Genomic DNA, 15,616 nt, shown 5'->3' with positions numbered 1-15,616 from the left:
GTTATTTATTGGCACTTTGCTATTTACAATCCTGCTGTTCCTCCTGCCTACGACTGCACTGTATTATTTGGTGTTCACCCTGGTAAGATGTAACCCTTGCAGCTAGTCATATACTGTCCTCAGAGATGTTCAAAGAAAGTTTCCTAATCATTTGCTGTCATCCACGAAGAAAATATAATACTTATCTGAGTGTCCCAGGAAGGGTTCTCACACAGCCCATATAGGCCAAGCAAGTAGAATTCAGGTTATGTGTTTGTGCTTCTCCAAAGGGAATTCCCAGCAAATCCCAGTCAGCAGGACACACTGTTCCCCTCTCCTTCACTCAGAAATAATTTCTAATCTTTCCATCCCACATCTGGGTTGATGGCCCCTCTAGTTTGATCCAGAACTTTTTTTCAGGAAATTAACTTGCTGTGTTAAGTGCTTTCAGCCAGGCTTTGCTCTGAGGGTTGGACTTCTTTATTTTTCTTTTCTGCCCCCAGTCTGACCAGTCTTCTCTGAGGCCGGTCTGGAGCAAAATTTTCCACAGACGGTGGCCATCACATGGTTTCAACATCTTTTTTGAGCCTCTCTTTTCAGATGAGCTTGGCAACGAAAATAAATGCGGTGTGACAAAAGGAGGTGCTTTAATCAGGGGACAGAAAACACAGAGCAGGAAGCTCATTTCTGCCTGCTTTGCTCTTGCTTAGATGTTCTACACGTGGTTTCTTCAGGCAGAAATAAGCTACTTCAGTTCACTGTTGGAGGGAGAAAAATTTACAGTCACTGATGCACAGTGATGGAGTTCACGAGAAATGGAAGCTTGAGTTCTCCCTTCCAGGCCGTGCTGTTGAAAGTGGAACAGCTCTCGTGTCCTTGCAGGTCACGGCCTCTGCAGCTCTAGGGGCTTCATTTCAGTTACACCCTTGAGCTAAGATTGTCAAGGAACCTCACACAGGGTCTGGATCCCCAGCACTTGTAGACATCAGGGCTCACTTTGAGAGGCTTTGGCTTAGCACAAAACAATGTCAGATTGCACATCAGCTCATGAATTTGCAAGTGTTGCCTTTTCTGTTTCTCCAAGATCATCTTATTAAACTGTTTCTTTGTAGCTCCGTTTGCTGGTGGTGATTGTGCAAGGCCTGATACATTTGCTGGTTGACCTGATTGACTCGCTGCCCCTTTATTCAATCATCCTTCGGCTCTGCAGATCCTACAGACTCGCAGGTAAGTCCTTCAGCACCACACCTGCGGAAGGTCAAGAATTTTGCATTATGCATTTAATTTTGATGTGATGGGTAGCTTCTGAATAGAAAGATAAGGACGGGGCAGGAAAGAACCTAGGGCTCAAGTTGGGCGGTTGTCCATATTGTTAACCAATTGCTGCAGGATGAGGATGTCAGTCAAAAGTATTTTGATGCTGAAGCAGGATCAGGAGCATCATTACAAAGCCTGTGGCAACTAAAAGTGATATCCAAACAAGCACCGTACAAATGAGTTCACTTTTTGGTCCAGTTATTGTGTACCAGGTCAGGTAAAGGTTCTGAGAGTTAAACAAGCTGTCAGCTTTGGGGGTCTGGGCTCTGAAACAAGCCAAATTACAAAAATACTTAGAACATCTGCTGTTTCAAAGGGCTGGATATACAGTGGCTGTGAATCAATGAAGCCGCTTCAGTTCTGTGCTGACGTAACTGAAGTCCTGAGCTGAGGTGTTTGGATTAATTTCAGAGTTCTGGGCAGGTTTCAGATAATCTCTCTGGTTTTGAGATTGATCTGACACCATTTTGAAACTAATCACAGTTTTTCCACTTTTGCTAATCATCAGCTATGTCTGGCATTAGAGTAAAGGGTCATTCTGAAATGGGTTTAACGGTCAGCAGCTATGGTTAATCTGGTTAAAATCAAGCAGATCTAAATTATCATCTCACATCCATTTAAAGAGCATGCAGCAAGAATTTTAAATATAAGAAGGAGCTTGATCATCACTAAACCAAGCCTAGTCATCAAACGTAGAGGAAGCTTGAGGCAACCGATAACAACTTTGACTGTTGGACCTATGCCAGGTACAATTTTGGGAAGGTAGAGCCATGTTATGAACTCTGCTCATTTTCTATGTGTGCTTTCAGTATTCATTTTCATGAATTTCCTGGCAGAAACTTCTTAACCCTTCAGGGCTGTCTTTGGAGAATGGGAGATGCTGCTGAAGAAAATTGACCCAGCAAACAGCAGGTCATAGTGTAAAAGGAAATCTTGTTGCCACTGAGACATGAGGCCATATATTCCCATCAGTCTTAGGTTACTTCTCCTCAGATTTGTCCAGCCAGCTCCTTCTGCAGGCAGAGGATTGTCTTCTCAGTTGAGTTTGTTACCTGACTTACTTTCTTTGTTGGATATTTGCTTGCTTCTCTTAAACATTTTAATAAAGAGAACACTGCAATGCCGTGCTGCCTGCAAGATGAAGAGGCATCTCTGAGAATTTCTGCAGCCTGTGTTCCTGCCCCAGCAGAAAGACATGTCATTGGAGTGGTAACAGATGGAGTAGTTGAATCAAATTCAAAGGACTGTAGAGAGTACGCATCACTTGGTGTCCTCACTGCTTAGGTTTTGCCTCCCTTTTCAGACTCAAAATTTGGATAAGACATCCTCTGGCATATGTTATGGCAGGTGATTTTACAGGCACCATGAAGACGGCTCTGCCAACATGAATGGATAGCGTTTGCTATCAGCAGTGGTTAAGTTCAGTTCAGTTCAGTTGTGGCATCTGGCCTCCAAGTTCTTTGACTCAGTTTTTGAATTGACAAAGTATTATATCAGTGAAGCCGAGGTCAGAGTATAGGAAAAACCCATCCGCACACCAGAAACTAAATCCATATTTTCTTTCCACACATCAGAAGTGAAATGCTTTGGACTTTAAAAAGCCTTTTGTAAATACATCGAAGCTGAGTCCCCTCCACGAGAGCTCTGTCTGCCCAGCGTGAGCTCAAGGGATGTCACCTTGTTTGGGATGGGTACGCTGTGATGTTGATTTAGAGTGTGAAGTAAAGCAGGGCAGTGGGGTTCAGGGGTCTCAGACTGTGTCCACACCCAAGTCACCAATGTACTGTTTGATCGTGCACAGATCAGTTCATTTCCCTACTTCTCTTATCCTCTTGGCCAATACGTAGATATTCACATCACAAACTTGGGGGCAAGTTTTGTCACAGTTCTGTAGAATCTGTCATGGTGGTGTCTCGATTACTGGAATACAAACAAGCAGTGAGCTTGCTTTAGTGCACTGTCATGTGAAAGAAGGCAAATGGGTTCATGTTCCAAGCTCTCTCGTGCTGTCAGTGATGCTGGTGTACAGAAAAAGCAGAACCCTGAGCTCTGGAGTTGGCTGGCAATCATGGATTAGTTTAGGATTCTCTGCCAGAGAGAATAAACTAGGCCTTCCTGCTTTTTCTGTGAAGTGAATTGCTCAGACTCCTGAGCATTGTAGTAATCTATAGGCCATTCGAAAATAAATTTGTAGCAGATCACTTCATTACTCCTGCCTCATCTTCTTACCTCTAGAAAGGAATAATAGGGGCACACTTGGCTAGTACAGGTTTGCAGAAGATGGATTGGTTTTATTTTTGTGAAGTGATTTGACATCTTTCAAATGTCTCTCTAGTCCTAGTTGTTACCTTTGTTTGAAACATTGCATTAAATGTTCATGTGCTGTATGTCACCACTGGAATCCAAAAACTTTCCTATTCGTCTTTCAAGTAAAGTATTCGGAATGTAGTAAGACCAAGAGGAAATATAAAAGTGACAGGTTTGATGGGGTTAGTAGTGTGTTAAAAACTTACAAATGCTGGGATTAATAGGCAGCGATTGCTTTGAAATGTCTTTAATGCCTCTGGGCCATCCACTTTCCTCCCTTAGTCTGTAACAGGGAAAGATTTGCACAGGTGCTGTATCCACATGAGCACAAATTAAAGGTGAGTTCTCTGCCTGCTGTTAACATGGAGTTCCCATTCTGATGGAAGTTTGGGAAAAGAGATTTTTCCAGTCCCTTCATCATCATCAGGTCTGAAATCTCTGATTTCTAGATTTTGGACTTTGTTTAGAACTGCATTTTGAAGCGGGAAGTCAAAGGGTGCTTTTAAGGGAGCTAAGAGAAATACATCATTTGTAATTACCTTTTAAAACACTATAGAGAGAATCTGTGCTTCCTGTTGAAAATGTGTAAGGGTTCACAAATCAAGAAATGTTGAAGACTTCATTTATAGGAAATTGATGCTCAGCCACCAGAGCTGAACAGCAAATGGCATGGGCTTTTCTCCAGCATGGATTTGGTTTCCTTTTTTTGTTTCTTTTCAGCTGGTGTGAAGTTCAGAGTCCTTGAGCAGCAGGATGGAAAACCCCTTCGTCTCCTCATGCAGGTAAGACACTTGTGCCCTCTGTGATGTTTTCTGCTGTAGACTTTGCCTCAGACTGACCCCAAAGGTCCTTCTCTCTTCTGTAGCAGTTCTGAGACTGATCCCACTGAAAGGCACCACTTAAAAAATTTCAGCTGTGAAATGCTGAAACAAGGGAAATGCGTTGCAATGACTGGCTGCTGCTTTATTTTCAATACCCTGCTTGAGTCCTCTGTGTAAAGAAAATGCAGTGTCTTGTATGGTGTGGAATGAAATGTGAAAGATGAGAGAAACAAGGAGCTCTGTTACTGCTGGAGCTGACTTCATGTCATTACCACCTTGCTTCCTGGCTCCATGCAGCTTTGCCTTAATCATTGCTGAACACTGAGAGAAGCAAAAGAAGACAGGTAAACAGTCCAGAATGAAAAACAGTTAAGAGCTTGTAAAAGGTGTTCCCCTCCAGATGTGCTGAAAAGCCTGAGCTGCTCCATGGTGCCAGCTGGATGAGTGTGTCCGTGAGATGAAAGAGAGAAGTGCCTTCTGTTATTCTCCTGAGTTGCTCTTGCAAGGTGCATAGAAATAGTTTACCTGGGCTTTTGTAATCTTGCATTTCACAGAATCATAGAATTGTAGAATTGTGGAATCATAGAATGGTTTGGGTTGGAAGGGACCTTAAAGATCATCTCGTTCCAACCCCCTGCCAAGGGGGTTCCAGTGCCCCACCACCCTCTTGGCGAAGAATTTCTTCCTTCTATTATTCTAAATCTACCCTCTGTCAGTTTAAAGTTATTACCCCTTGTCCTGTCACTACATGCCCATGTAAAAAGCCCCTCTCCAGCTTTCAACTTCCATGCTCTGTCATCAGAAGGAATTTTTTTTCCCGAAAAGATACAGTATGATGGTATCTGCAAAGTTCTCACTATTCTTTCAGGAGTGATTGTGAAATTTCCATTTCCTGGCTTTGCTAGAGAACCTCCATATCGTACGGGTGCTTTTCTTGCTCTTTGCATTCTAGGAGGAGAGTCTGACAGGAGTGTATAGAATTTATAAAAGACTTTTGGACGCTGGGGGTGTGCATGGGGAGGAATTAACTGCGGCTTCCCAGTTCTTTTGCTTTTTCCATCACCGGTCCATCCCCAGCCCTTTTTCAGCAAAGATCAGATTGGCGAGGAACCAGCACACCAGCTAGCAGCGATTTAAAAGGGAATCCCTTCAACAGATGTCTTCTAGGGCAAAATTAGCATTTCCTGAGCATGCTGCCTTCCCAGTTACTGTGTTTCAGTAGCGTAGTGGTGTAAGAACCAAAATCTGTCATTCTCTGTGGCCAGAAGACTCCATTAAAAGGAAACCGAACACCAAAGATGAGGCACAGGAGCTGCTGGGCAGAGAATTTGGCATCAGTGTGTTTGTGAGATAGCTTTTCCAGAGGAAAAAGATCATTACTTAAAGAGCAGAGGCAGTGAGTCATATGAATATGATGAATTTTCCTTGGACCACTGCAGAAAGGTCCTTCTGCTATCTAGAATATAGCATGTCATCATATCCAGAGGTGGAAGGACTTTAGTGGATGTCTCTCTTGGTCTTCTGTTCAAATAATAATGAGCAGAGAGTCAGTAAATGCACTTTTTTGCTCTGTTTGTGCTGGTGGAAATGAAAAATGGGCTTGTGTCAGAAATCCTGCTGAATATACCACTTTCTGATAGGTCTTCTGAGAGGACAATCTAAAAAGCCTATTCTTGAGCGACATACTAAGATTCTTATTTATGGTACATGATGATGTTCCTTTCTAGAAACTTCCCAGTGGCTTTGTCCCGTCCCTGTATGGCAGCCCTCTGGAGCCACGCTTGGCGGAAGAAAGGCTGTGTGCACATAACTATGCCTGAAACAATTTCAGCTGTAGGTGACCGATACATTCACAGCTGTCCTTCGGGGCGCTGGTAATGGATTAGATATCAATAATGCTGGTTTTGAACATTCACATTTGACTTGTGGTACATCCAAGTGATTATTGTTTTATTTTTGAGATAGTGTCACTGGAATGCAAAGTCCAGGCACAGGCAGGCAGAGGGCAGGGGATGATATTTCCATTCCAAATGCTACTTCATTTTCTCCAGGAAGTCTTACATAGCTCAGTATTTTCATTAGTGTTTAAAATCCTTTATTTTGGTATACAAGGAAAAATACTTCTGGCAGTGTGGCTCAGCTGAACCAATAGCCCGGTGAGAAGAAGACATGGTGGGTTTGATTCATCTGTGTACCTTCTGCTGGAAGTGTCATCATTTGCAGCAAGTGCTTTGAAAAGGGTTAAGCAAAAGAGGGAAAAGTGAACAGCTCCATTATGAAACAAAATATGTATATCAGGGTATATTATAGCTTTGGACTACAGAAATTGCATAAAAGGAACTCATATTGCCACTTCCCTAATAAATGGTTGTTTTTGTTTTGCGTGTTTGTTTCCATTTATAATAGGAGAAGCAGATGCAGATATTGCACTGGGCGTAAAACCATCTCTTATTTCTCAGTAGGCAAGTGTTGCCGCTCCGTATCACCACTCCGCCTAGGGATGATTTTCAGCCAGAAATGTTGTGTCCAAACCTTTCAGCCCACGTAACTAATAGTGAAAGGAACATACACTGTGTATCTGCCTTGTGTAGCAGCAGTGCCTATCCTCCCCCAGCATGTTTTCACTTCAAACATACTGGTTTGCCTACAGCTGAGGAAATGGGCAGAAATAGTTACTCAAGTTTTACTGTTTGTTTTGGGAACAGGTTGCTTTGGGATTTTTTTCCCCTTTGTTTTTTTTTTTTTAGCTAACCATCTATGACAGCAATGCAATAAGGTTGGTTACAGTCATGCAGAATGTCCCATAAATGCTGTGGTCAATCCTTGGCCTTTAGGCTGTAGAACGTGTTTGAAATATGAGCTGCATGAATTTGCGTTAGACATACCTCAGGTGGTATGAGCTCTTCCATAGCCGGACCCTTTTTCATGCATCAGATCTTGGCCAGAGTGGATCAATCCTTCGGACTTCACCTGTCTCTCTACCCTGAAATGCTTCACTGGAATGAGATTTTCCAAGGTCTAATCTGTTTCTGTCACCCCTTACCCAGCTAACATGCCCGTGTGCCTCCCCTGTCTTCCAAAAGGCCAAAACAGCAACTTTTTCATCATAATCAGAGGCCACAAACTTTTGTAGGCAGAGACTCCAGACATGGTCATTCTTGGGGTGGTGTTTGATATCAAATTTTAAAATAATGAACTCAGCCAAGCAGACTTAATTTAAAGCAATGATGAGCAGCCCTGTGTGGCATCGTGTGGTATGTGTCCTGTTGTGCTGGGACTCGATTCCACTGGGTGGATATCAGGTGATATCAGGTTTAGCTTAAAGCATGGCTGAGGGCTTAGCACATTAAAGCAGTAGGCCCATAAAAAGTCTGGCTTAACAAGCACATTATAGGGGAGCTTAGAGAGTCACAGTGCAGCCCCAACAGAGTATCGCTGTCTGCGGTGGGAGACACACATCCCTCCAGCCACTGCAGCCTCCTAATGCAACAAGCGGCAGTTCCACACCCTGTGTAATGAGCATCACTCTCAAATCCTGCTGGTGCTTGCGTCGATTTCTCTGATGGAAAATTATTCTAATAATACTCCTTGCCAAGCTCAATTTGTGTATGTTTTGGGATGTTTTAGAAGGCTAAACAGCTTTAGCCACCCAGAGGGGGATTCTGATGCTTTGTGGGTAGCAGTATTGATGTTTTAACAAAGGCTGGTGTTATGCAAAAGTTGCACTTGCCTTCCACAGCTGCCTGTGTTTCTTGCTACAGCACATTTTCATTGCTGCTGTTCCTCTTTCTTCTCTTCATAGATCAACCCTCTGTCCTACGGCAGTGTGGTACAGACATATAGGCTGCCAACCTACAGCTGTTACCCTAGGGATTCCTGGACATCTCTCTGCAAAAAGCTGTTCCTTGGAGAGCTAATCTACCCCTGGAAACACAAAGGAGAGAAGCAGGACTAAAGACAGCAAAAAAGCTTGAAAGACTTGGTTTGAAAACCATATTGAAACTTAAAGCTTTTGGACCAAAGGAATCTCAGAGCCAGCAGCTGCTGGACCCCTTGAATTAGATTTTGGTAACATGGAAGGGACTGAAATTTTAAAGGCAAGTATTTTCAAACATTCTTTTTTGACCTTCCCCTACACTGTGTTTGCATAATGTGCTAATAATTATTTTTGAAGCAAAAGGTTAAACCCATCAGTGCCTCATGGAACCAGCATTTAGTCAAATGGAGGCTGTACCTCCCGAGTGGTTTGATGATGTATATATCCTTCCGTGCAAGCTCACAGGGCTGTATTAGAACAGCCTTTCAGGTGCTTCAAAGCCACAATGCTGAGGTGCATTCTGCCAAAGGGTATTTTGGACCATTTATGCTTCAGCCTTCAAGCCAGCTGATCAAAACCAAGACGAAGGATCAGCTGGTAGAGTCATACACTGAAAACTGTACAGCAGGATTATCTGGGCTCATAGGATATTTATTCTTTTCTTTGTGGGTGGGCGTGCATTCACCCCCACTGCAGCACCCGAGGAGGTGTTAAGCGTAGAAGCAGCGGGGCTGAAGGCCAAGAAACACAGACCGCTGGACATTCGTGCCTATATGGTCTCATCTACAATTTTTAAATGCCAATAGTGTTTGGGGAGAGCTGAGCCCTGAGCTGACACCAGAACCGAAGTGCAGAGCACACAGCCTCAGACCCCAGACTGCTCAGGTTTACATGAGCAGTAAACCAGGCTCTGCCAAAGCTCAGGACTTCTTCGGTTAGTTGCAGTGTAAGGCGAACACAGCTTTGCTGATTCCAGCTCTGTCTGGTGTGTCTGCCAGAGCACTGCAGCAGCCCGGCTTGTTACCCAGCTTGGCCAGCTCAGGGAAGCGTGTGCTGCGCTCCCTTCCAGGGTCGGTACATCCCCCCCGTTTCTCAGGACCCAGGTGAGAGCCTCGTCATGTGGTGCCTCATCTTTTGCACTTTCTGATAATCAAGAAGCTCTTAAAGTTATCTCAGATGTGAGGCATTTAAAGCCACTACTTTCCCTGAAACTGTAGACATGTTTCTCTTAGGAGAGTTCTCCTGCTTTGGATACTACCTCCACAGTGCAGCAGTGCTCGGCTTTTTGGTGGCCTGGTCTGATTGTGTGATTTTGATGTGAGTCTATTCCGTGTCTTGGTGAAAGTGCCTCTGTGCACAAGAGTGTGATGTCCCACTGGGTACTTTGTTGTTGTGTAGACACTTACATGCAATTGTTACCCAGAAGTAGGCTGCTTTCAGGTCTGCTAGCTCCTCTTGCTCCAGCTGAAACAGGGATGTAGGATCACTGTACCCTGCTGCTGTTTTACACGCCCGAAGTGACTGCATTAACTAGCAGGTGAGAGGGGTGCTGCATCCTGCTCCCTTTTCCTCTGTTCAAACGACCAAGAACACAGGAGGAAGAGGGGGATAAGTTGTGGCTGTGTTGCTCAGCCCTTCTCTGCAGGGCTGCCTGCACATCCCAGCGGGAGCAGGAGGAGACAAGGCAAGGAGCCTCGGCACGGTGCCCTGGACTTCAGTAGCCTTCACTCAGCACTTCCACTGGCAGGATAAGTGTTTCCTATTCCAGCCCTGTGTCTCAGCCAGGTACTTGGAGCTGTGTCTGAGGAGATGGCTCCCCTGCTTTACGATGTCCCTGATATATTTGGGTTGTCTGTAGCTGCTAAAAGCCTCTTGTGGTATAGCCTCTGCCTCTTCAGTCATAGCTTGATCAGGAGAAAATGAAGCTCTGTAGGCAGGTGCTTGGTCCAGCCATTCCTTAGCAGGCAAACACAGGAGCCACCAAGGTCTTACAGTTTTCTTAAGGTCATTGTGAAGGGAGGCAGCATCATGTGAGCACTGCTACCCAGAGAGCATGTCCTGCTACCTTGTCCAGGGAAGAAGGACACATCGGTGAAGAAAGACAGTGTGGCAAAAGCCCCTCAGCCCTCTCTGCCACCGCAGGCCCTGGATGGGACATCACTGGCTGCAGAACCTGGAGAGATCTTCACTCTTCTTTAATGATCAGTGCTTAAAACTCATGTACAAATACAGTGTCGTCTTCTCTTGGAATATCAATGCCCAAGTATTTCTCTCCCCTCTAGATGTGAATAACACCAGGTTGTGATCCATTTAATAGATGAATTGTCTGGATAATGTTTCTCACTTCAGCTTAAGTCAGTCATGGAGAGCCATCCTTACCTGCCACTCAGCAGAGCAAATTTACACTTTACTTCCCTCTCATGTTTCCACTAGAGCTACTAAATGACATTCCCCCTGCTTCTTCCCACGCCTGCTTAGTTTGGTTTACTGATTGCTGTGAGAAACTTCATTATTTTTGGTCTTGTGAAAATTATGTTTCTAATATCCTGGGTTTAAAAGTCTTTTTGTGAGATCAGACAGCTCATGATGGTCCTTAATCATGGCTGTCCTTTGGAACAGTGACCTGAAAGCCCCAGAGACAGCACAGAGCCATGAAAACCAGTAAATGTGACCTTCCTCTTGGGAACCTGCCAAAAATGTTAGACGTTCCAGTGTTGGGTCTGTTTATTAGAGGCTGATACTGACTCTGGAGATGGTGAAATATCAAACTGAGAAAAAGCTTCTCCTCAAACCCTGAGTCTCCTGTGACACGGAGGACCTTGAGTAGCCCAGCTGGGAACTGACAGCCCCTTGTGGGTGCAGTTCTCCTGTGTCATGCACAACTGGTGCCTGAGCTGTCTCAGTGTTTCTCATGATCAGTGTTCTCCTTGCCCGTGATGGTATCTGAGCCTATGAGTTTCTTCTGCTGGATACTTGCCATGTTTCTCCTTTTCCTTTCCAACCACTGCTGTGGAATAGTCTTCCCCCACCCTTTTCCGATTCTGCGCAGAGACATTACAACAACTTAGCAGACATCCTGCTCAGGAACATTTGACCTTATGTCATCTCTGTAATTAGAAGTTGGGGTCAGCATCATCTTCCACAGCAGCTCAGACTGGCCCAGCACTGGCATTTCCTCAGGGAAGAGACAAGTGGTAAGGTTTATCCTCAGGTTCGTATTATCCACATCAGTCCTTGGATGAGAAGCAGTTAAAGATCTCCGATCTTCTCTGATTCCTACCACACACCCCTTACAGCAGGCAACAAGCAGTCGTTGCCAGCCGTCATGCAAAGACTGTAATCTTGCAGACTTCTTTTAGTACTGCATTTCCCTATTATTATTTCTTCCACCTTATGTTTCCTAGTGCTGGCACAGCACTCGATATGCCTCTTTACATAGGCATGTTTTTTGTGAAGGAAAATTTGATTCACTGCATGCAAAACTCCATCCTAGATAGAAGTTCTGCCTTTGAGAAGTACTTTCCTTTCCTAACCAGAATAGCATGTGACAGTGTTGAAAGGAAATCTCAGTAATTACACTGTGCTGAAGGCTCTGGTTATGGTTTTGGGAGTTTTTCCTCATCCTGCAGCTGGACTGTGCTTTGTTCTGCTGACACATGTGAATATACCATCAGGCCCACAGAAAGAGTGTTGCATGTATGTCTCATCCATATGTTGACTTACTCTCTCAGGAGTGTGAGGCAGGAAAATTTCCTGCTTTGTTGTCACACAGGTAGTGAGTTTCTTTCCTTCTGCCCTGTGCTGCTTGATCCTGCTGCCATAACGCTATCTTCTTGCTTGACTCAAGCTCTTATTGATTTACTCTTTGTGCTTAGACCTGCACCATCACAGAATCAGAAACTGGTTGAAGTTGGAAGAGGCCTCTCAAGATCACCTGGTTCAACACCCCTGCTCAAGCAGGGCCACCAAAAGCCTGTTGCCCAGGACCATGTCCAGGTGGCTTTTGAATATCTCCAAGGACGGAGACTCCACCACCTCACCCTGACAACCTATGCCAGTGCTTAGTCACCCTCAATGTAAAAAAGTGTTTCCCGATCTTCAGGCAGAACTTGATGTATTTTAGTTCATGCGCATTGCCTCTTGACCTGTTGTTGTGTTACACTGAGCTAGGAGACACCATAACTCAAATCTCTTCAGGTAATTTAAAGATTCACAGTCCTGTGTTGCCTCTGTTCCTGAGCAGTCATATTCAGGGACTATTCAGCAGTCCCTTTGCCTTTTGGGAGGGTATCTAAGCCCTCTGCGGTTAGAGAGGGTTGCCTGCACATTGAGTCAGTTCCCTGACCTGCTCTTTGCCAGTTTTTCTGGACCTGGTAGCAGAGAGAGCGGAACGTGGAGCAGAAACCCCTGAGCTGGTAGCCTGCAAGTCTGCCTGGATGGGGGAACCGCCTTTGTGTGGTGCTCTGAGGCTCTGCACGGGAAACCGCTGTGAATACCCATGGGACATGCCTGGATCTCAGCTGATCCATCCACATGATGTGAGGCCAGAGGGTTTACCAGCCAGTTCAGGAGCTTTCAGGTTGTATTCCACGGTGCAGGATAAACATGTTCAGAGCAATCCAGACCTGATGTCGGCAGCTGATCTGCCTTCCTGGGTGAGAACCTCTGCATCTGGCCCAGCATTCTACACCAGGAGCAGAACAGTTGCTTGCTGGAGTCTGTCCCCTTTGGCTCCCAGCTGTCAGCCTCACCTCCAGTCCTTATCCTCAAACCAAGGATGCTCAAACTCCCCATTTATTGTCTCAGCAAGCTGAAAATGAGGAGAGTCTGTGTGATTATGAATGCTGCAGGTGACGGAATGTAAACCCTTCATTTCCAAATGGGTGACGAGGCTCAGGAGCAGGTGGAAGTGGTGGGTGTGCTCCTTGTCCGGGAAACACCGGAGCCAGGGCCCTCACTGAGGGTGCAGGGGGGGCTGCACACACAGCTTATGCCCCTTGTGTCATTTAAACATCTGGCATTGGGGAAATTCACGAGAACTGTACAACTGTTGTAGTCAATCCTCCTACTTAAAATGTTTTCAGTTTTTAAATAACATATTAAAAAAAGAGTGCTGAAGCAATTGCAGTTTGATTAAAACTCTGTGTGTATGTTTCCATGTGAAGTTTGATGTGCTGAATAAAAAGCACCAGTTCATTTTCTCCATGCGTTCACATAAACTATGAAGTGCTAAGCAGGAGCATAGTGCTCATGTAGTAGCAACACTGTTTTAAAATGTCACCACTGACACCATTCAAAGGTGACTTCCTTCCCACTGCAGCCCTGATGCAAAATGCAGCAGTCCAGCTCACCAGGCCAGGAACAGCCCCTGGCTTAGTGACCAGACGTGTTTCCTGCTCATCGCGGCCCCGTTGCTGGGGTCAGAAACTCGTGGCAGAGCCACGGCCACGCTCGCAGGGGCGGTGTCAGCGGGTCCGTGCACAGCTGGGACCAGGGGCTCTGCGTGTACCGGCTGCGGATGCTCGTGTTTGGGAGTTTAGGGATGGAGATCTTTGTTCTGCTGTCAGGTGTGGAGTTTTTGGTTAATTAAACCAAAACCCGGGGTGGCTGCCCAGTCTGCCCTCCCCAGGCCTGCCCCACAGACCCTGGGGTGCATGCACATCCCACCCCCGCTATAATCTGCACCTGTTTGCTCCCCACACCTGGGTGCTCCCCACCCGGATACGCCGACACCGGCCGCTCCCACGCCCGCCGGCCCCCCCCGACTCGCTATCCCATCATGCTCTGCTCCGGCAATCCCCGCGCGGCCGCGGCCGTTCCCCCGCAAGGCACGCCGGGACATGTAGTCTGCAGCTGCCCCGCCCGTCCCCCCGCCGGCCCCGCCCCGCAGTCCCACCCCTCGAGAGCCCGGAGGGGCGCGTCGGGGCGGGGTCGACTTTGATGGACGTGTCTTTGAGCCTATGGGAGCGGCGCTACCCGGCGCGGGGTGGATTCTGCTCCCGCCTCTCCGTCGGCCCGGACGGGCGCTGCGCGGCGGCGCCAGGCGGTGGCTGCGCCCGTGGTGGCGGCTGCGCGGCCCGGCCCCGGGTGCCCCGGCCCTGAGGTAGGTGAGTCCGGTGCGGCCCGAAGCGGGGGCCCCGTGGGGCGGGTTTGGACCACGGGGCCTGGCGGGGCGGCGGCGCATTGTGCGGGCGGGCGCGGGGCCTTTGTCAGCGGCGGGGGGCGCTGAGGAGCCGGCGGGGCCGGGCTATTTTCTTCCTCCTCCTCCCGCCGCAGGTCCCCACGCGTCCCTCGGCGGAAGATGCGAGGCGAGGCGGAGGGCCGGCTGTGAGCAGCGGCGGGGGGACAGGCCCGGCGCTGTCCCCGGAGCGGGGCCGGAGCCCCCCCTCAGGCCGGCGGGCGGCGGAGGATGCGGATCGGGCCTCCTCGCCGATGAGAGGGAGGATGGGAACCCAGGGCAGCCCGGTGAAGAGCTACGATTACCTCCTCAAGTTCCTGCTGGTGGGGGACAGCGACGTGGGGAAGGGAGAGATCCTGGAGAGCCTGCAGGACGGGGCCTCGGAGTCCCCCTACGCCTACAGCAACGGTAAGGGGGCGGGGGCCGGACCGTCCCGCAGCCTCGCGGGGGGAGCCCGGGCCGGGCTGGGCCGCAGCTCCGGCATCTCTGCGAGAGGGACCGTGCGAGGGGTCACTGCCCGTGGGGAGGGACGGCTTGTTTTGCTTTCTTCTTTTTTTTTTTTTTTTTTTTAATTAGCATTATTATTAACTGGAAGCATAGTGTGGTTTATCAGGGGTCGTGCTGCTGGCAGCAGAAAGGCCACGACAGTTGCTTAAAATCGTAAGGATCTGCAGGAGGATTTGGCTGGAGAGGCAGCGGAGGGGTCGGTGCCTGATGTAATTCCTGCGAGTCCCGCAGTGCAGCTGGACCCTTCCCAGAGAGAGCTCTGCCTCGGCACTCTGCTCAAAACCCAGCTGATTGCCCATGCCCAGGACTGGGCTGTACCCAGAGGAAGCAGAGTCTGTAACAAAAGAACAGGAGCCTTATTTCCAGGCCAGATCTGCTTGCTCTTGGTAGCTGGCTACCGTGAGCGCAGCTTGGTTGGTCCGCCTCCCGCAAACATCGAGGTTTCTAATGGAGCCCATGACAGACCATTAACTACAGTGTCACAAGACCATAATTAAGAGCCAAGGAGTGGCGCTGTGTTATTTCCTGCATCCCCTCGCCGCAGTTAAAGTGTAACACAGCCTGGCAGGGTGCAGGTCCTGGGGTGGTTTTCAATCTGTCATCCTTCCCTGCAGCCTCCGTGCAAAATAACGTCCCCAAGGGCTCGACAGAAGCGATCCCATTCAGACCCTGTGTCATCACCGCAGCCAG

At 47.6% G+C, this 15,616-nt stretch overlaps 2 protein-coding genes across 3 annotated transcripts in view; both read left to right on the top strand.

Moving 5' to 3' along the window:
- Positions 1 to 13,399, top strand: part of PIGQ (phosphatidylinositol glycan anchor biosynthesis class Q) — a 35,564-nt gene extending 22,165 nt beyond the window's left edge. Inside the window, exons 8-11 of the mRNA XM_082064892.1 lie at positions 2 to 82; positions 1,092 to 1,206; positions 4,324 to 4,385; positions 8,227 to 13,399. Coding sequence (XP_081921018.1) covers positions 2 to 82; positions 1,092 to 1,206; positions 4,324 to 4,385; positions 8,227 to 8,379 — 411 coding nt within the window. The 3' untranslated portion in view covers positions 8,380 to 13,399. The remainder of the gene's footprint in view (position 1; positions 83 to 1,091; positions 1,207 to 4,323; positions 4,386 to 8,226) is intronic.
- Positions 13,400 to 14,243: 844 nt separating this feature from the next.
- The window catches only part of RAB40C (RAB40C, member RAS oncogene family), a 32,571-nt gene continuing 31,198 nt past the window's right edge, over positions 14,244 to 15,616 (top strand). Inside the window, exons 1-2 of one of the 2 annotated variants that reach the window (XM_082064859.1) lie at positions 14,244 to 14,348; positions 14,518 to 14,827. In XM_082064859.1, the coding sequence (XP_081920985.1) occupies positions 14,674 to 14,827 (154 nt within the window). In that variant the 5' untranslated portion in view covers positions 14,244 to 14,348; positions 14,518 to 14,673. The remainder of the gene's footprint in view (positions 14,349 to 14,517; positions 14,828 to 15,616) is intronic. The other variant, XM_082064858.1, reaches the window with a different exon arrangement.

Source organism: Streptopelia decaocto (assembly GCF_964273445.1).
Source record: "Streptopelia decaocto genome assembly, chromosome: 13".
In the NCBI taxonomy this organism is placed as follows: Eukaryota; Metazoa; Chordata; class Aves; order Columbiformes; family Columbidae; genus Streptopelia; species Streptopelia decaocto.
The sequence above is the reverse complement of the archived record's forward strand: the minus strand, read 5'-3'. Positions and strand labels throughout refer to the sequence as shown.